The following is a 21522-nucleotide window of genomic DNA, read 5'->3' on the forward strand; positions in this document are numbered from 1 at the left end:
TTAATATGATTTCTAAGGGATATAATTATAATTCCTTATAAATTGTGTTTTATTAATTATATATTATATATTAATATAATATAAATATTATACATATATATATATATTTTTTAAGGGCTGTACCCACGGCATATGGAGGTTCCTAGGCTGGGATCAAATCGAAGCTACAACTGCCAACCTACACCACAGCCACAGCAATGCGGGATTCAAACCACGTCTACAACTGCACCACAGCTCATGGCAACGCCAGATCCTTAACCCACTGAGCAAGGCCAGGGATCAAACCTGCAACCTCATGGTTCCTACTCGGATTCGTTTCCATTGCGCCACGACAGGAACTACTATATTTTATTAATTATATTCTAATTATAAACTATATTTTATGTATTATTTAATACTGCATATTAATATATTATTAATTATATTAATAATACATTTGATTATATGTTATAATGTTATACTGATTGTAATACATTCATTATAAAATATATATTAATTATATCTTTTATTTAAAGCTGTTTTAAAACAGTACAAAGAAACATTATTTCTGAGTAGTGATAACAGGTTCTTCCTCTTTCTTTCCCATGGTTTTTTCCTCATTATTCTTAAATAATGAGGATGTGCTATTTTTGTATTTAGAAAACAAATACAACTCATTTCAACTACACTGCAACAAAACATGTGTTCCCCAAGTCTGCCTCCGCCTCACACACTCCTTGAGATCTTGCTGCAGTCATCACGCCTCACTTTAACTGAAACTGAACAAGCTCTGTACCCTTTCATGGCATTAGAAGAGCTTCCCATAGCCCCAAAGTCAAGGGTGACAAGCGTGCTGTACTAACAACCTCAACTGGTTAATCACATAATTAAAGCATAAACAGAACAAAAGCCCCAGTGTGTACAGTTCTGAGTCGCAGGAGTGTCAGGCTCCACCTTAGTGCAGGGGTCGTGAGCTCTTACCTGAGGTGGTTGAGCAGAGGCTGGAGTCTCTCGTCCGACTGCACGGCAGGCAAGGACCTGGCTGTCAACTGGAAGCAGAGAAGAGGGTGAGTAAGAACCGCTGCTGGACATCGCCGACAACCGCAAGCTAAATGCGGACACAAGAGTGGGAGAGGGGCTGCCTGAAGGTAAGGGCAAGGTTCTTTTTTTATGCAGAAAGTGGATTCACTCTGTGGTTAAAGCCAACTAGATGGCCCTGAGGTTTGCAGAGTGGGGTGCTGAGTTTAAAATAAAGAAAAAGGAAGCAAAACAAAGAATAAGAAGTGAAGTATTACTCTCATTCACGAAAAAGCCCCTAGTCACAAAAATATCTCTGCAAATAAAAATGGAAAATCTTCAGAATTTACATACAGCAACCCACCTGTAGCACTGAATCCAGGAATGATGAAGAAAGTGGGGAGAATTTTATTTAGAGCGAAGTCACTGTGAAATTGGTTCCATGCAGACGTGTACACACACGCGCACACACACACATGCATCCCCTCTGCTTTGACAACATTACTACGAGAAACCAAGAATCTCTTATAAACATACCAAGGCAACTCTAAGTATTTAATAAAGAAATATGACCCTCGATTGATCTAGGAAATAAAATGTAAGCATCAGAGCCTTATTCCTAAATACTGTGTGTCAGGTTGGCAGTAACATGGAAGTGTGAGCCTCAGATGTACTTTATTACAATAATATTAATTGTATGTTGATGTATACGTCTTTCCTTTCTTGAGAAAGCCCTCTTATAAGAAATTTAACCCCCCAAAAATAAAAATACTCAAAGTAATTAGATAGCTTGAAGTAATCTAAATACCAAAAAATAAAAGATTTTTTTCTGGACTTAAGTATATCAAATACATAGTTCTTGTATTCTACTAGTAAGTCATTTGATAATTCACAAAAGAGAATATTCTTAAGACAAAAAAAAAAAAAAAAAACCTGAAGGATAGCCTTTAGTTTTACATACGGTATCCTGTCTCTTTTATTTATTTATTTATTTATTTTTTGTCTTTTTGCTATTTCTTTGGGCCGCTGCCGCGGCATATGGAGGTTCCCAGGCTAGGGGTCAAATCGGAGCTGTAGCCACCAGCCTATGCCAGAGCCACAGCAACGCGGGATCCGAGCCGCGTCTGCAACCTACACCACAGCTCACGGCACCGCCAGATCGTTAACCCACTGAGCAAGGGCAGGGACCGAACCCGCAACCTCATGGTTCCTAGTCGGATTCGTTAACCACTGCGCCACGACGGGAACTCCCAAGTATCCTGTCTCTTTATTTTGTCAACTAAAAGTAATTCATCAATCAATTCAAACCTAATTTCAACATTATGCCAATAAAACTATCACATTGAAAACATCTAATAAACACTACATTTGTGAAAAAATGTTTACCAAATGCCAAATATAAAGCCATATTAATTAAAAATATACTGATATAGTCTGCTGCAATTTTGGTGCAACCAAAAGATTCTCAGTATCCCTAAGACATGTTCAGTATTTCATGCCATATAAAATGTTATCAAGGTTTTATAAACAAAACACTGCAATATGCCTATATCTGCTAATGTTAAATCCCTTTACCAAATGTCACTTTCATTGTCCACGAGATTTCATGACTCAGCACCAAAGGCATGCTCTAAAAAGATTAAAATAATTTGTTTAGATGTTTCAAAAGTCAACTTCCTAAAGACAGATGGAAGAGACAAACCAGGCTTTTCAGTTGCTTCTGTCCATCTGCGTAGTGTGGTTTCTAATCAGCCATGTTTTCCAGCTGAAGGCAATAGAACATAACACCTCAGTACCAGCAAAACCTTCCTACGTGCGGGAAGCATGTCCCAGCGGTCCCATCTGCACTCACTGTCCCTCTGCCCCCTCCGGCCTCTTCCCAACCTTCTTCTCTACATGGCAGCCACAGTGACATCTTCAAAATCCCAGTTAGCCGCCCCTAATTAAACCACTTAAAATTCCCTCAGGCTCCCCGGCTAACACCGTCACATCAGCTCTCCCATCACACAGCTTATAAAACAGCTCCTCGGGGGCTAAACTGTGTAAACTGGCACAGGACGGGGGCTGGGCCACCTGCGCACAATGCGACGGGAGCAGTCAGATAGCGATGGGCCGCCGCTGTTTCTGCAACACTTACACTCTATGATTTGATGCTCTCCCCACCTCCATCACTTATTCTCAAGTTTGAATCACTGATAAGAATAATTCCTAAAACAAGGGTCAATGCTCTCAGTAAAATGACTTCAGGGAAAATTTTGAGTCTTCCAAAGGTTTTGCTTTCAACTTGTAAAACAATTAGCATTTTCAAAAAGAGTACACATCTCCTCGAGTTCAGGAGGTGAGGTGATAAAGCTATTCCAGAGCTCTCTAACAGGCAAAGCCATCTGCTGACCTGCTGACAGAAACGTAAGCTGCCTTTCGGAGACTGGTTGGTGCCATCCTGTCTTCTGGATTTTCTCTCTGAGCCACAAAACTGCTACTAGACCCACTGGGCCGGGAGGGCCACCTCGTGCCCAGCACTTACATCACAGCAGATGTTTAATAACAGTCACTGGTGTGCGGCAAACCCAAAAACTTACACCTGTGGAGTTCCATGGAAACCAAGGTATATCTGGATCTACATTTCATAGCTAAAGCTTTTCAAATCCCTGCTTTGAGCAAAAAGAAATCTAAATCGACACTAATAAATCACCACTGTCAGCCTTCCAGGAAAGCAAAACACAGTCATAACAAGATTTCCAGCATTAAGGACTTCCTCTACAACCTGAAATGCGTATTGGTAAAGTTTAAATAGACCTTGGTTTCCTCATAAGTCTTAGTTGTTTGTTTTGATAGAAAACACAACCGTGTCCTTGACACATAAATCCCCGACAATGGAAGAGAAAGATGATCCATGATGGTTCATGTCTACAGAGCTTAACTGGGGGGCCTGAGCTAGGGCTGCTTCATGGGGACCACCGTAAACGCTGGCATCTGGGGCATCTTACTTCTGCGTACTGCTGAGAGGTCAGAGGTGAGCTGTTAAGAAGATACCCACACACTGAACAGTTTGCTGTTTTCAGGCGCATATCACAGACTACAGATTCTTACATCTCATTTCAAAGATTACTATCATTGAGTAAGTCATGCCTTTTGCCATATATTTGGGTACAGAAAATAACAGTGCATTCTGCCAACTAATACTTCTCCTTTTAATGGCCATGAAGACCATGCAGATTCAAAGGCACAGAAGATAACAGCAAGTCTGGAGGTGAGGAGGCAGCACCTCAGGCCCAAGCACAAGGCTGCATTCACAGCCTGTGCCAGCTGCAGAGACCAGGACACCAGGAGGGTGCCTGCCCCGCACACCTGGAAACAGCCAGGGGCCTCACCTCATCTTAGCCCCTTCACTTCCAAGACTGGACAACGCTCTTCCAGAGTCACAGACCCACAGATGCTCAGTCTTCCAGATTGCCAGGTTTCTGCACCACAGCTGCCTTATACTCTCAAACGTCACCTCCTCCCAGAGGCCCTCCCTAACCACCCTGTCTCGGGTTTTCTACTGCTCAGGTATCTCACAACAGTCATCACGCTCTGAACATACTTTATTAGTTTGTTCACTGTGCCCATCAGGGCAGATACTTTCCTGCCCTGCCCAGCCCTTGTCCCCACTCCTTGGCACAGCATGTGGTGTGGCATGCAGCAGCACTCAATGAATACTGCAGGGTCAACGGTTCAGCTCTCTCAAGTATGTCCATACAGCAGCGCTTCAGAAGAGTCTGCCCTGGACACTGACCCTTCCAGGCTTGGATTTTCATGTTTTCATAAGTAAATACACTCTATCAATTTAACAGGCCACACACATTTCTCCTGCCATGTCCAGCACCCAGGTCCTCCCTGTAAAAGGAAGGCAAATGCACCTCCCTCAGTGCAGCGGAAACCATGGCTCCTGGTTCGAAGGCAATGAGGAGCCCGAAACTAACAGAGTGAAACCGGAATGATGGACACACCCTGACAGACTCTCTGGAAAAGCCATCGAGGCACAGCTCCTTCCCTCTACTCTTTTTGTTTTCTGTGAGCTTTTTTTTTGGGGGGGGGTCATTAAATAATAGCTACAAATAAAGCAGAAATTAATCACTAAATACGTTTTCCAACATTACTAAAAATTTAAAACATACATCAAATTTCAAAGTCCTGTACAGCACACACTCATTAAAAAAATTTAACCTGGCAAGGAGTTCCCGTTGCGGCACAGTGGAAACAAATCCAACTAGGAGCCGTGAGGTTGTGGGTTTGATCCCTGGCCTTGCTCAGTGGGTGAAGGATCCAGCGTTGCTGTGGCTGTGATGAAGGCAGGCGGCAACAGCTCCAATTAGACCCCTAGCTTGGGAACCTCCATGTGCCACTAGTGCAGCCCTAAAAAAGAAAAGAAAAGAAAAAGAAAAAAACAAAAAAACTTAAACTGGCAAGACTGGGACTCAACAATTTACAGACAGTGACTAAGGAGCAGCCAGTGTAAGTGTGACTCTATTCAAACAAGACTCACTCATCTGTGAAGAAGGATCGGGGGTGTTTATATAACAACGCTGAAACTCAAGTGTTGCGGTAAATACTTTTCAAGATACTGCTGCTAACTACGATGGGTTGCAGTTTCTCGTGGATAAGCTATTTAGAAAAGGAGACCAAAATATTTGTCTCAAAACACTCCTCCCCCAAAAGGACATAGAGTTTTGAAAATACTGAAATCCAGGCAGCAATTAGAAGAGAATCTACTCAAGGATGGAAAAGCCTGGCTATGAAGTGTGCCGGGCTCTCAGACCTTTTGGAGAGTAAGGCCAACATGGGAAACAACATCTAGACAATTAGATCAGGATGAAAAAGCCATTTTTAGAAGTATGAGCCTGGAGGTAAGTACCTGGGCATTTGTGACATTACACGCAGATGCTCGGTTTAAAGTCATTGAGGAGAGGGAGAGAGGGTGGGTCTCCTTGCAGTGAGGGGAATGGCCTGGAGGGTGACACGGGGACCCAAGGCACAGAATCAGGCAGCAGTGACAGAAAGGAAGCGGGGCCACAGGAAAAAAGGCATAACCTGGTGCCAGCAACAGACAGAGGCGGCGTCACAGAGCACACTGGGGTCAGTGCAATAGGGTGGCCACAGGAGGAGGATGCGACAGGAAAGGCAACAGCCTGTTCCAGGCCTGCTGAACTGGACACCTTCTGACAATGTGAGAGGCAAGGGAACTACATGGGTCTAGAGCCAGGAGGGGGGTCTAGAGCTCAGGGTTCCACTGAGGCGCTGTCAACAGGTAAGCAATGGTGAGCGTGGAGCTGAGGAAGCGGGGGTGCCCCCTGCAGGCCCTGGCCAGCTCATGAGGGCACAGGGTTCGAGCCCCGCCCAGGAGCCAGAGGGGACCCAGGGTCTTCTCTGGCCCTTGCCAGGCATGTGCTTCCCCACGGCAGGGAGAGAAACAAGGACCTGGAGTTTTGTGATACTGACTTTATGCAAAGGCAGGGTCACAGGGCAGGGGAGAGAAAGGGGGACAGAGTGGGAATGGCTGCTCCTCTAATTTAACTCCTGTTGTGTACCTGCAACAACTCTGACGGGAACGTTCCCTGAGGAAAGGACTCTTCCTCCAGCCACCAGGCTGTCGCTCTTAAAATCAGGAAGGAGACTGTGCTGCCAGCCAGCTGCCACTGGAAGCAGGATTTCCAAACAGGGCCCGGGGAAAGAAAAGGTCTTTGAGATTCCTTCTTCAGCTGAGGGGCACTGGGCTGGGGGGCGGGGGCGGGCACCACATGACACAAGGAGCAACCACACAAGTGAGCAGGGAAGACAGTTCTGACGGTCAGCAGACACTGGGCACACAAGTGACTCAATCAGGAGAAAATGAAAGACAGGAGGGTGGCTTCATTTAAAATAATAAACTCTTCTCCCTGAGCTGTTCTCCTAACACTGGCTAAATTAAAACACATAAAAATGACAGGAAAACAGTGCTCACTTGGAAAATATTGCTCAATTTCACTCTCTGGTGTCGTCACCCTCCACCACTCACTTCGGCCTCCTCACAAAGCCGAGAGGAGGCCAGTGTGCTCGGAGGTCAGAGCCGCACCTTGAGGGTCCGGGACAGGTCTGAGCACAAAGTGGACCCTCTCCTCCGTATGATCTTGCTCCACTGGAAGCAGAATAGTTTTTGTTCTGGCTTGGTTTTTGCTTCCTTGTTTCCTTTTCTGGGGGGTCTTTTGTTTGTTTTAGGGCCACACCCGCGGCATTTGGAGGTTCCAGGCTAGGGATGGATTCGACCTACCTACACCACAGCTCATGGCAACGCCGGATCCTCAAGCCACTGAGCAAGGCCAGGGACTAAACCTGCCTACTCATGGATACTAGTTGGGTTCTTAACCCACTGAGCCACAATAGGAACTCCTATTTTTTATTTTTAAGAGACTTTATTTTTTAGAGCAGTTTTAGGTTCACAGCAAGATTTTGAGGAAGGCACGAGATTTCTCTTACCCCCTCTGCCCCCACCTGCAGAGCCTTCCCGTCACCTCCAGGAGATTGCGATGTTTACCACAACTGATGAGCCTACACTGACACGTCTCTGTCACCCAAAGTCCAGAGTTTCCACGGGGTGACACGGGGTTCGCTTTTGCTATTGCACAGCTCAGGGGTCACCCACCACTGCGGTATCACTCAGAACAGTCTCATGGCTCTAAAAACCCTATGGGCTCCACCTGTTCATCCCTCCTGCCCCCTAATTCAGGGCAATCACTGATCTTTTTACTGTCCCCACAGTTTTGCCATTTCTAGAATGTCACAGAGTTGGAATCGTACAGGATGTAGTCTTTTCAGGCTGACTTCCTTCACTCGGTAATGAACATACGCTCAGGAACATTTAAGCTTCTTCAATGTCTTTTCATGGCTTGAAAGCTCACTCCTTTGTAGTGCTGAAAAATATTCCATGATTCTGGCGGGACCACAGCTTATGTTCCATTTACCCCCTAAAGGACATCCTGGTTGCTTCTACATTTTAGCAGCAATGAATAAAGCTGCTACAAACATCTGTGTGCAGGTTTTTGTGTGGATGCAGAGCTTTCAAAAGGTGTTTTTGTTTGTTTGTTTGGCTTTGTGTTTAATGAAAATAGAGGGCATTTCTCAAAATGTCTTTCCATTCTCATGCCATACCAGAGCTGAGATGGCTCCCGCCACACGTCGGACCCCACCCCCACCCCAGAGTACAGACTCAGAGTCAAGCACGCAACCCTTTCTCCTCAACTGAAGGTGCACAAATGATGGTCATCATATAGTCTAAGAGACACACAGTCAGAGGTCGAGAAAATAATCTTTGAAACCTAAAGGACAGCTTCTTTAAACAGAGACCTCACAGTAACAACAAGATACAGCTCTAGAGAGAACAGGCTGTTCAACAGACCTCTCTCTTTTATTACCTGAGCCAAGGCAGATGTCAAGTAAAATTAACTTTTACAAACAGCTTCTCTTTTACCTTCATTGATTTTAACAACAGAAAATCCTGTGTCTTTTTGAACTACATTTTCTTATACAGCAACGAATCCCAATTACAAATCCCGAACCATGAAAATCCACCTTATACCCCTGCGGCCAGAACCCAATTCGTTCCCTGGGTGTCATGGGGTCCCTGGGCTGCCTGAGATGCTGTTCCTCACCAGTCCTCATGGCGGCGCTCAGACACTCAAGGCCAAGCTCTGACACCCACGCACTCCGGTTTCCATGGGGCCCCGCCCACCCACGTCTCACTGCATCTTCCCTACACGGGTGGTTTCCTCAGTGCGAGGCTCCCACACGTGGAAATTTCTCTATCAACTGCCGCCCCCCCCCCACACACACACAAACACAATTTCCAATACAAAGGCTTCAAAAACCAACAACCCTGGCCAGCAAAATGCATAGATTTCATCTGCGCTTCAACCATGCCCAAGTAGCTTAATTTCCAAAGAATATTAAGCAGTGCAGAGTTAACAAGACATTTCCAGCTCAGGGGTCAGATGATGCAAAGAACTGAGAGTAAACCTGGGAACTGAGCAAGCAGATGTCCAGGGCTGAGGTCTGATCGTGAAACTCACCGTGTGAGAAGCTTATTACTCAAAGGCTCAGCTGAGCAGCTTACCAAAGCTCTGCACCATTTAAACACATAAAACAACTGCTTGAGCCAGAAGGAACGGTATGAAGAGCTATGCGGTGCTAAATGGATGTGGATTGCTGAATTTTCTCCAAGAGTAAAACACCCATAAAAGCATTTCACTTCTAGAAGACTCAGAATTTGAGCACCAAATTCTTATGCTATTGTAGCAGCACTTTTGCAATGAGACTTGGCGCAAGCACAGCAAAGATCTGGCGAATGGAAAGTTGTGGTTTTCGTGCTGGCATCCAACCTTTTCTTGCCCTCTTAAAGGGCTGCCCTCGGAGCGGGGTTGGGCAGCAGGACACAGAATGTTACACCACATGCAGAACATTCTTCCAGGAGATCCACACAGACCCCAAGCCTCACCGCATTCCCTAAAATCGCTATCACCGCGAGGCACCCAGGGCTTCGCACACTGTTCAGCAAAGACACCAGGAACAGCGACCTTCATGCCTTAATCTTCTAGTCTCTTGTATTTATCTTAAAATTTTACCCCAAACTTGCACTCTATTCTAAAACATGTCTTTCTAGTTTTTACTATAAAAATAAGGTTTATTTTACCCCTGACTACAACAGTACCATAATTGTGCTATACACATTCTGTACATTCCCTAGGACAGACAATCCTGGGTTTTGGCCCTCTCACCGCTAGAAAGCAATGACCACACCTTTAATCCCTACAGCCCCCTGAAAGGGACACTAGGAGTGGGAGGTGGCTGAGATAGTTCTGGCTCCTGCCACATGTCCCTGGCCCCGGCCTGTGTCACTTCATGTAAACTACACAGTCACAGAGGGACAGACCAGACATCTGACTCCACCACACACCTTTACAGGCAAAGACTCCAAACATCATTCAGATTCCTAGGTTTTCTGTTCATTTAATAAATCTGTGAGGCAGTAAGTTCTAAAGCTCCTTATTCATTATTATCATATTTTCATCCACTATTTTTGTCTCCAAAAACATCTCTGCCATTGTCACCTAAATTTACATTTGTCAACTTCTTATTTAATGTAAAAAATATACTTCTCTGGGTTTTCCGAAATGAAACTATTCCTTTACTGTTTGTTGTAAGCATGAATCCTGAGCAGAATCTTATTACGTGTTTTTCATAAAGCTTCCTAAATATGCACATAAATTCTACTCTATGCATTGGAGTTGCCAAACGTGTCTATGGGCTCCCAGTAAATGTTTAAGAGGCTCCCCAGACAGCACAGCAGCCTTGTCAGTGCATGTTGTGCATCTTCTTTAGGTGGCACAGTGCACCACCCTTTCACTTCCTGCTGAGTCTACCTCCAGTTAGAAATGCCAGACACGAGCTGCCTGTTAAAATGGCAATCATCTCTTTCCTAAATATCACTGAACAGTGCATCACTTCTAACGTTGGAAACTTCATATTAATCTATTCCGCACTGTGCTTCCATATTTAAATTTATTAAACAATCGGAAACTAACGTCAGATTAACGGATCCAAATTATACTTAGTTACCAAAGCGAAGAGACACAAGTCACCCATGTTTAAGTACTTCCATTTTTCTGCATCTCTTTCCCTTGCCTCACTCTTTCACGCACACTGGGAAGTAGAGCCGGCCACAGGAGCGGAGCAGCAGTGTGGACAAGTATTTTTCTTAGCTCCTCAGTGACAGTGATCTGTGTGCGACCACGCATGGTCCCTGGGGAGAAGCTGGAGGCTGAGGTGATTGAGAATAAGGCCATTTCCTCTGGTGCTGAATTTGTGTGTCATTCAAGGACGCCGCCCCCCCACCCCCGGCCCCCAGCCGAGTTTGAGTTTGACCCCCTGCCGTGCGGGGTAACAGACTGCATGCTCAGCACTCCAGCGGCTCCTCCTCACACCTCGGTGACTTCATTGGCCCTGGGCCCTGGGTCTCTCGAGGTCTCTCGAAAGAGAACTTGCTTTTTGCAGATGCAGCAAATGTTTTTAGTTCAGTGTAAAACAGCCCAGTGTGCCTCCATATCTCACTCACAGTTTATTTCCCTAACCTGAAATAATCAGATTTTGCACTATTTTTGGATTCATTCAATTTAGTTGAAATATAAGCGATTTTCTCTATTCATGAAGTGGTCTTACTGTTTGTTTTCCTTTAAAAATAAGGACCATCGGAGTTCCCGTCGTGGCGCAGTGGTTAACGAATCCGACTAGGAACCATGAGGTTGCGGGTTCGGTCCCTGCCCTTGCTCAGTGGGTTAACGATCCGGCGTTGCCGTGAGCTGTGGTGTAGGTTGCAGACGTGGCTCGGATCCCGCGTTGCTGTGGCTCTGGCGTAGGCCGGTGGCTACAGCTCCGATTCAACCCCTAGCCTGGGAACCTCCATATGCCGCGGGAGCAGCCCAAAAAATAGCAACAATAACAACAACAACAACCAAAAAGACAAAAGACAAAAAAAAAAAAAAAATAAGGACCATAATATAATTTTGTTCCTCTTTTTCTTTTTGGCTGTGCCCACAGTATATGGAAATTCCCCAGCCAGAGACCAAATCTGTGACCTATGCTATAGCTGCAGCAATGCCAGATCCTTAGTCCACTACACTGGGCCAGGGATCAAACCCGTGCCTTAGCAGTGACTTGAGCTGCTGCAGAGACAACATTGGAGCCTTTGCCTGCTACACCACAGCAGGAACTCCTAATTTTGTTCCTTTACTTAAGAATTTCTAGGAGTTCCCATCGTGGCGCAGTGGTTAACGAATCTGACTGGGAACCATGAGGTTGCGGGTTCGGTCTCTGCTCTTGCTCAGTGGGTTAACGATCCGGCGTTGCCGTGAGCTGTGGTGTAGGTTGCAGACGCGGCTCGGATCCCGCGTTGCAGTGGCTCTGGCGTAGGCCGGTGGCTATAGCTCCAATTCAACCCCTAGCCTGGGAATCTCCATATGCCGCGGGGGAGCGGCCCAAGAAATAGCAACAACAACAACAAAAGACAAAAAAAAAAAGAATTTCTAGGAGTTCCTTGGTGGCTCAGGGAGTTAAGGATCCAGTATTGTCACAGCTGTGGCTCAGTTCAATCCCTAGCCCTGGGACTTCTGCATGCCACTGGCATGGCCAGAAAAAAATACATAAATAAAGAAAAATAAAAATTAAAAAATAATTCCTATATTTAAACTCTTCTGAAAAGAGCTTCTTAAAAGATCTGATCAGCTTTCAATTATGCATACAGAAGCAGGTTCAGCCAACTAAAACTAGGGCCTTGTGATTAATTACACAATTTCTGAATACCCATATTTATAACAAATCAGAAACAGGAAAAAAAAATTTTCCATTACTAGGACATAAAAGCCAATAACCACCATTCATCATGAAAAGGAAATAGGGGGAGTTCCCGCTGTGGAACAGCAGAAATGAATCTGACTGGGATCCATGAGGACACAGGTTCGATCCCTGGCCTTGCTGAGAGGGTTAAGGTTCCAGCGTTGCCATGAGCTGTGGTGTAGGTTGCAGACGAGGCTTGGATATGGTATTGCTGTGGCTGTGGTGTAGGCTGGTGGCTATAGCTCTGATTCGACCCCCAAGCCTAGGAACCTCCAAATGCCTCGGATGCGGCCCTAAAAAGCAAAAAAAAAAAAAAAAAAAAAAAAAAAAAAAAAAAGGAAATAGGGAAATATGATGTCTTTACTACGATAAGAACATTTAAAAAGTGCTGACTGGACTCCTCTCAGCACTCCACCATCAGATACGATGATTTTCAAAAAGGTTTTAATTCATCATGAACTTAGAGACAAAATTCACTTAATAAAATTATAAAGGTACAAAAGAAAATGAAATCAATGTATTTTGAAATATTTAAACTAACACACCAGAGTTCCCCAAACCCTCTTCTTTCTTCCTTTTTTATTTTTCAAAACTAGGAATCATCACAAGTAGCAACCTGGATGCCTGTCTTCTCATTTACAAACTTACAGAAGTTCTGAATAACACAATGCCCTTAAATACACCAACCTAAACCACTGGATTTAATTTATTAATACAAAAGTATGAGGCAGTTGTTCATAGTTAATTTAGGTCACAAATAAATGCAAATTGCAAAGAAAAATTCCATTTTCCTAAGAAAGTAAAAATTTCCTTATTCCTTATTTCCTTCTAGGCTATGACCTTTTCTCTCATTTTTAAAGCTGGAGATTATGTGGTAAACAAGGGACACTGGTTTGAAAATTGAAAGAATTATGTGGCAAACAAGGGACACTGGTTTGAAAATTGAAAGAATCCTTACTTGCTGCTTAGCTGGAGAAGGTTTGTAAAAAATAATGTGGCTATTATAACAACTCCCTATTGCTCTGACAGCCTCAAATTAGAGCTGCCATTTGAGTGTTAGGAAGGACCCTTGCTAATGCTGCTTTGCAAGCTGCCCAGGGTGTGGAGTACAGGCCACTGCAACATGCTCTGATTAAAGGCACCTTAATCTGGCTTGAAGCACCAACGAGGAAATTGGGGGTGGGGGGGTAGGTTAGGCACATTTAAAGATACATCTCCTAAGGGAATCACTGCAGCATATCATATTTGTAAAACATCCTCTGAGAGCAGAACAGCTAGTTGAGACTTTTAAAAGACCTTGACATCCATTTGACCAATAGCTTTCCAATGACGTTTTTTCATACTTTCTGGCACAATCAGTTGATAGTGTTTGATGGATAACCAGACAAGCAAAGGACAGGTCTGAGCAACAGCCATCCTTTATACCTGACATCTTCTTGTTTTATTACGTATCTTAGGAAAAGGGAAAGGGAACAAAAACCCATAGGCGATGTTAGTTCCAAAAGATCTCACTATACACAGAAAAGCCCAAGTCAGCAATATTTTTGAAGCAACCAATCCTTACATAGAAATGCATTTGGCTGCAATTAAAGAAACAACAACAGTTATAAAATCGGGATGAATGAAAGGTGTGCATCTTACCTTTCTTAGTTAAGGTTTACTTTCTCCAATAAAACAGCCACAAGATGCTCTCCACAAGGCAGAGTTCACCAAATGCAAAGCTGGATTTTTCTGTTCTGCTCTTTGTGCTGGCTTACATTTCCCCTCAGTTGGTTCGCCTTAATCGAATGTAAGTGAATGCCAGTGTGAGCTACACTCAGTCCTACCAAGTCAACAACCACACAGCTGATGGGATTTTAAAGTCAACTACTGAAAAACACACATATTTCTCTTAAATCTCCATTGGGTTTAATTTTTTTTAAGTGACATTAAATTATGTGAAAGTACTCGGCAGACTTTTTTCATTAAAGACACATCATCCTTAGAGTATGGGCAATTAAGAACTTAGGCAACTGGACATTTGCAACAGCAGACCCTGACTTTTCACCAACATTCTAGGTGGAAGACAAAGAGAGCTGTCGGACCCTGTGCCACGAGACAGGGGAGCTGCTGTTCACTCATTAAGCAGGAGCAAATCTGAAAGGACAGGGCAGAGCCCAGTTGTGTCCGTGTTAACTTTGAACCACCTGTTAGACATCCAGGTAGAACAACCTAGACTTAGAAATAAAGCTGCAAAACCAGTCACTTATTTCCCGAACATCCTGCTGTGTATTTCAACTTAATTTCTACCCTTTTAATCATCAGCTACAATGAATGGATACAAAGCATCACTTGTCTCAGGACCACCCAGTTCTAAGGTCCCTTTAACACTACGGAAGTCTTACAGGAAGCTCTAAGCCACCACCAGCACCAGAATACTGTCCCATCACTTCCTTAGGGACACACTGACAGTACGGTGGCTACTGTGGCACATGTATTAAGTCCTTGAGATGTGGCGAGCCCAAACTGAGAGATGCTGTAAAATACACACTAAATTTTAAAGACTTAGCATGGAGAAAAGAATGTAAAATATCTCACTAAAAATCATCCATATTGATGACATGTTGAAATGATAATATTCTGTGTATACTGGTTCAATAAAATAAGAGTAAAATTAATTTCATTCTTTTAAAACTTTTTAAATGTGGATTCTAGACATTTTTAAATTACATATGTGGCTATTACTTCTACCAGACAGAGGATTTCTTAACCAAAAGTGACTTCTTTGTGGCACACAAGAAGTGATAACATGATATTTAAATAATTTAAATCAAGGAGCATAACTGAAAATCACTAGTGTCAGATGAAATCATTAGAAGCAGAAAATCGTCCCTCTTACATCTACGACTGCAAAAACACATTTTTAAAATGCGCATGCCTCAATGGGAGACAAAACAGAACTATGCCAAAAAGAAAGAAAGAATTTTCCTCTTTAAGGAAAATGACAGCAACATTTCCCAAATATTTATACAAAATCATACAATTATATATTGGAAACCTTTTTTCAAGCAGGAAACTTATAGAGAAAATGTCTATTACTTTGAGAAATACTTTACCAAATGCAACATGAATTAATGAGTTTATTTGCCAAGTTTTAAACTGTACATTACAGATGATTTCCTTACCTCAAATATGCAGAATAAACAAACCTTGGTATGAAAGGATAACTTAGTCTGATTCATGTTAATCTGTGGATAATCTATTCTTTCGCTCTAAAAGTTTTATGTCTTTGGCTTTGATATTCTTAAATTTCGCTCATCTACCACGACGTGGGTTTTCCTCTTTGGGATTCCACTGGCCCTCTCAATCCCAGTCTCTGTTCCCTCTTCACTCTGCTATCATTATTTCTTCACATATTCTTCTCTTCGTCGACTTCTCCTCTCCCTTCTCCAGTCCACGATTTGAATGCTCTTCTGTATTTCTTAGCTTCCTTGATGTTTTTGATCTCTGCTTTTCCTCTGCCTTTAGAATCCCTCAACATGATCTTCAAGTTCAATATTCATTTTGCACTTGTGTTCATTCTGTTTACCTGATTTGTCACATCAAGTATGTCCCCTCTGTTCTTTCTATGACTTCTGGTTTCTTCTAATACTACTAAGTACCCTCCTCCTCCTCCAAAGCAGTACTTTCAGGAAGTACTACTGAGTAGCCTCCTTCAAGTTCACTGCTTGTCATGAAGCCCTCTGTTCTGGCCGACTCCACCTCACCACCACTCAGTTTATCACTATGTATCCAGGAGCAGCCCCACTTTATGGGTCTAATTATCTTGACCTATGAAGCCACAATTACCAAAGCACAGGAGCTAACTGATCTGGGAACATGTGAAAAGTGGCCCCAACACAAGTCCCAGGGCATTCTTCTTCTCTGTGAATCTGAGAAAGACGGGGTGGGGAGGACACTCCTTTGAGGGTCCAGGCCCTGGAAGGGACTGGCCTTTGGACTGCAAAGGCAGCAGTGCTGGCAGAAGACAATCTCACTGGGTAGGATCCCAAGCATCAGGAGAAGCCAGTGCGCTGGGGGGGTCTGCTAAGCTGGGACCTGCTTCCCCAGCTCCCCATCCCCACCCCAGCAGGGCTTTGGTTCTGCTCCAGCCTGTGTCAGGTGGCACCTGGCCAAGCCCATGGTCATCACTGTCACCCATCCTCTGCTAGCCCCCCCAGAGGGGTGCAGCCTGGGGGGCGCCGTCGCATCTGCAGCCTGGCCCTGCCTCCTCCCCACGTGAGTAACTGCCGTTTCATCCCGAATCTGTGAATCGGGCCTTTTGTAGTGACCTCAAACCTGCAGGGCACAGTGCACTGAGCTCCTGGGACCACTGTTCCTGGTGGTGGCATGTTCACGCCTATGCTACCCTCCACAAATCAAGAGTCCTATGTGGTGGTGACACGTGGCACTCACTCCAAGTACAAAAATGTTCTCAGAATCAGAGATTTCTCAATCAAATTCCGAGTGACCTTAACCTATATTCTACTCTTGAACTAATCACACTTTCTCCTTTAAAAGGAATAGCCTTGAAATCCTATCATACAAACGGTAGAGTTTACCCACAACCACTGCCCCTCTTACCTTACACTGAGGGTGACAGAGACAGGAGGCCATGACAGGGGAGGAGGCAGGAAATGCAGCTAGGGCCACAAACCCAGGAACTGTGATCCCTGAGGATTCCAAACGCCCCCACCAGTAAACACCATGTCACCAACGGCCTTCTGTCCTAGTGGATTCTCTTTCCCAGCCTCAGGGTTACAACTAGAGTTTAATATATGTCAGACTGAAAGGGGATTCAGGAAGAGTGAAGAATGGCCAACCTGGGTTTTAGGTCAGGCATGCCTGATCCAAATCCTTAGCCCTTACGAGCTTATGACCTGGAAATAAGGATTCCATTCTTTAGTGCCTCATCCTCCTCATCCATAAAATGAGGGGACCAGTTGCCATTTCACATGGCTACTCTAAGAACTAAAATAATAAATGAAAGAAATGTACAGCTAGACTATGCCTTCCACGATTTACTCAGCAAAGATGTACTGTGCAAAGCAATGAGCTGCGTGCTAAGAGCTGCTGCGAGGACTAACCAGCACTAGAACCACCATCACTAGTACTGTTATTACTTCTGCTATTTCAAATAAATTGACTGAGCTTCACTTAGAATTAATAAGCTTATTCTTGGAGTTCCTGCTGTGACAGAGTGGGTTAAAGGATCCAGTGTTGTCTCTGCAGTAGCTCGGGTCACTACTGAGGGACAGATTTGCTCCCTGGCCCAGTGCAGTGGGTTAAAGATCTGGCATTGCTGCAGCTGTGGCATAGGTTGCAACTGTGGCTCAGATTCAGTCCCTGGCCTGGGAACTTCCACATGCTGCAAGTGCAGCAAAAAAAAAAAAAGAAAAAAAGCTTATTCTTGAGGCAATTACCCTAAGAATACATTTACTGAATTCTCAAATTCTTTCGATTCCCAATGGATCCACCCTAATCCTTTAAAAAAAAAAAAAAAAAAAATCAAAAAAAATTTCTTGACTTTTATTACTTTTGATTTTGATTTTGATATTACTCATACGGCTTTTTATAAAATGCCACCTCTACAAGTTAGCAAATGTATGTGCTACAATCCCATGTATTTAAGTGCCTGCAATCCCATGAAAATAATGACTTGAGGTTCCAAATTTCATCGATCAAATAAACTCAGCCCCAGACATGATACACATTTCTACATTTCTATCAAGGTAGGCAATTCTTTAAAAAGAAATACATACACATTCAGTAACACAAGCACATATACAGACACCCTGAACACGTTATATTACGTCTCTTTCATGTGTTTCCACTTTCTAGTCCATCTTTACTATAAGTATCTCATAGAAGACAGCAGACATGAAGACACTGATTCAAAACCAAGTTGAAGCATCGCTAACTATCCATTACCAACACCATTACCATTGACTAGTCCAGGTTACATCAGTAATCTCATTTAATACCTTACGTAAAATCTGCACAATGACCAGTCTTCTAAATTAACTCTTTTTAGAGTTTACCCAAAACAAAGTGTTGGCATTTATTTACCCCACTATAGACGAGATCTCAGCTTGGCACAGCTGAGGTACAAATGGACCTCAAGTATCTGGCTGTTCAAATTCCCAACTTGCATTGTTCTGGATACTTGGTTTCAAAATCTACGTTACGTAACTGCCGTCTTCTTGCGTAATTTAATCCCAGGCATAATTCTCAGAATTTTATAAAACGCATGTAATAAATACCCTTCATCATAAAAGCAAAAAAAAAAAAAAAAAAAAAAACCAAGTTGAGCACTTGTTCCAATTAAAATTTAATTTTAATTAACAAGCTTATTAGGGGACTTTTTCTGTAACTTTCTAGGGGAATTGTTAGAACTAGTAATCTTTTATGTGGTTTTTATGATGCAACAGTAACTAAAAATTCAATGGCCAAATTAACATCACAAAAATAAATATTAAATGCATTTAGCACTCAGCATACACATTTTTCTGAAATGCTTTATTTTGGGACTATGAATAAAATCCTTAGGTCTCTCACTAGAAGAAATTAAATGTATACTCCATGTGGGCGGAGCAAGAGATTATGGCTCCAGCAACTTTCACATGAATAACCAACCATGGAAGTATTTGTCGAGTGTCAATTTTGATCCATTTTTCTGACATCTATCTCAACAGACCAAGGGTTTCACTTGGTGAAATGATGCTGGTGGCCTAGCTGTTTTCCAGGACCTCGTTTCTGATGCTCCAGTTTATCACCAACGGGGAACTAGGAATGGCTGGGTTATGAAGATAACACAGCTGTTGGGGAAGTTGCCCACATCACATACACTGGGCACACCAGGAATGTGTCCACAGTGCCCGGTGCTGCCAGAAGCTGAACCTTGAGTCTCTCTCGGGCCAGGGCTCCTAGTTCCTCCCTTCCCTGAGAATGAACCAACGTGGGGCTGCAGGTACCTGCCCCCCGTGCTTCCTGCCTTCAACCTTACCCCCCCCCCAGGCGCCAGGGATGAGGCTAAAATACAAAGCTGCTCTACTTTCCCGAAAGTAAACCTCCAAGGTGACCCCTCCCTGCCTTCTAGCTACAGACCCCCCTCAGCCCTGGCTGCCCCTTCCTGCCCCCTCCAGCTGAACCCCTCACCCAGCTCTCCCCGCGGCCCACTGTGAGGCACAGCCCTCACCACGGGGCCTCTGCACTCTGGCGTCCAGGCTTCCTTCCACTCACCCCACTCACCTCCAACCCTCACAAGCCTCTGGGAAACATCTCTGTGTGTCGCGCATACCTTACAGCTGATGACCCCTCCTGTGCTCTGCACATGGACGTTTGCCTGTCACTCTCCCCTCCTGGACCCCATGCTCCTTCAGGGCAGAGGCCAGGGTGAATTCATCTCTGTCCCCACAAATGCAGCACAGAGTTTTCACTCAACCCATGTCGCTGTCAAACGAATGAATGAGCCTTTGCATGTAAGGAAAATGTTCTACACACAGTCAGCGCTCAATAAAACCTCTAACGACAAATAACAAATGTGTGATTCTCTAGCCATTGGTAATGTGTAAACCCCTACAGATATTCCTATTTCCTATAACCTAAGAGTTCTCCAAAAATAAATTAAAATTTTTCCCATCTTCTACTCTGCCTTGGAGACCTAAAACCAAGAGAACAAGAAAATGCTGCACTATCCTCATCAGCCCTTTCCACAGACCAGCATCTACTCAGATCGAATGATAAGTTACAGACAGCAAACCCTGAACTTAAACATGACCCATAGCCATCCACGCACATTAGGCAGAACTCTTAGAGGCAAAGAACAGACTCCAAACTCTACCCATTCAGAAGGAAAACAGCAAATGCTGAAGGAATCCAGGCTGGAGAAGCTTAGAAAACCTAAGAAGAGCCACAGGAAACGGGGCAAGGACAGGCCTCCCAAAACACAGCCGGGTGCTCTGCCCATCAGCTCAGATTGGGGAAAGATATGCTGGACTAACTGCGGCCAGAAGGATGTAAAGCTGTGATGTGCAGCCTGGGTGACAGGGTCACAGAATTTGGGCCTTGACCAGTCACCCAAACAGCAAACCCACTTCTCAGAGATCTCCACAACAGCACCCCCACAGCCACTGTCTGCCACATCACTGGGCTAGTGTCCATCTGGTCATCAGCCCAGTCTCTGTCCGGATGCCAAGACTGGCAACAAGGCAAAGCCCTGGAGTTCCTGCTGCGGCTCAGCAGGTTAAGAACCCAACATAGTGTCTGTGAGGAGGCAGGTTCAATCCCTGGCCTTGCTCAGTGGGTTAAGAATCCAGTGTTGCTGTGACCTGCAGTGTAGGTCACAGATGTGGTTCGGATCTGGCGTTGCTGTGGCTGTGCTGTAGGCTGGCAGGTGCAGCTCCGATTCAACCCCTAGCCTGGGAACTTCCATATGCCAGAGGTGCAGCCCTGAAAAGGAAAGGAAAAAAAAAATGCAATTTCTAAGATATATAGGTTAGACCTGTGTTTCCCTTTTAAAACAAGCCCACTGATAGAATTATAAGATATGTTGTTTATGCTGCTGGCATTTCCTTTTGCTGCTGCTGCTGTTTAAACATTTTAATGAAAGATTGTATTGTGCTCATATCCTGAGGCTCTAATCAAAGCCACAGTTTACAAAATAAATAATCTGGAATCATCAAAATGTCTTATAAAAACCAATCTACTTTCCTAATAGGATCAAGGAAGCCATCCTCTTGCCTCCCTCCTCAAAAAACCTGTCTGGTGTGCCCTTCTCTTCCTTTCCTCATGGGTCTGTGAAAGACACATTTAACTTCCCCAGCAAAGGTTCTGCCTTCTCCTGCCCAGATGTGTCCCCAACCTGCCCGCTCACCTCACTTCTTCCTACCAAGTACCTCTGCTCTGCAGCCTGGAGATGATTTGCTCTCATGTGCATCTTAAATCATTCATGAGCCTATGGTTTCTCTTTCCTCTTTAAAATAAGCATGTTTATCTCTCCTGTGTTAAAACAAATTCCCTGACCAACGTGACTGCTCAGTCATACCTCAACCCCGCAGAGCGGGCATCTGCAGCACCAGTGGGCTGAGTTGGCTCCCAGCCTTCTCC

General features: G+C 44.2%; 1 protein-coding gene across 3 annotated transcripts in view; it reads right to left on the reverse strand.

The window, feature by feature from the left end:
* Positions 1–21522, reverse strand: part of PRIM2 (DNA primase subunit 2) — a 357737-nt gene that overhangs the window by 127245 nt on the left and 208970 nt on the right. For all 3 annotated transcript variants that reach the window (XM_021098097.2, XM_084966367.1, NM_001244164.1), the window contains 1 exon segment: positions 961–1028. In XM_021098097.2, coding sequence (XP_020953756.1) covers positions 961–1028 — 68 coding nt within the window.

This window comes from Sus scrofa, chromosome 7, assembly GCF_054392235.1.
Source record: "Sus scrofa isolate SSC_HxYL_T2T_F1_AM1 chromosome 7, Sscrofa_HxYL_maternal_Yorkshire_Landrace_v2.0, whole genome shotgun sequence".
NCBI lineage: Eukaryota > Metazoa > Chordata > Mammalia > Artiodactyla > Suidae > Sus > Sus scrofa.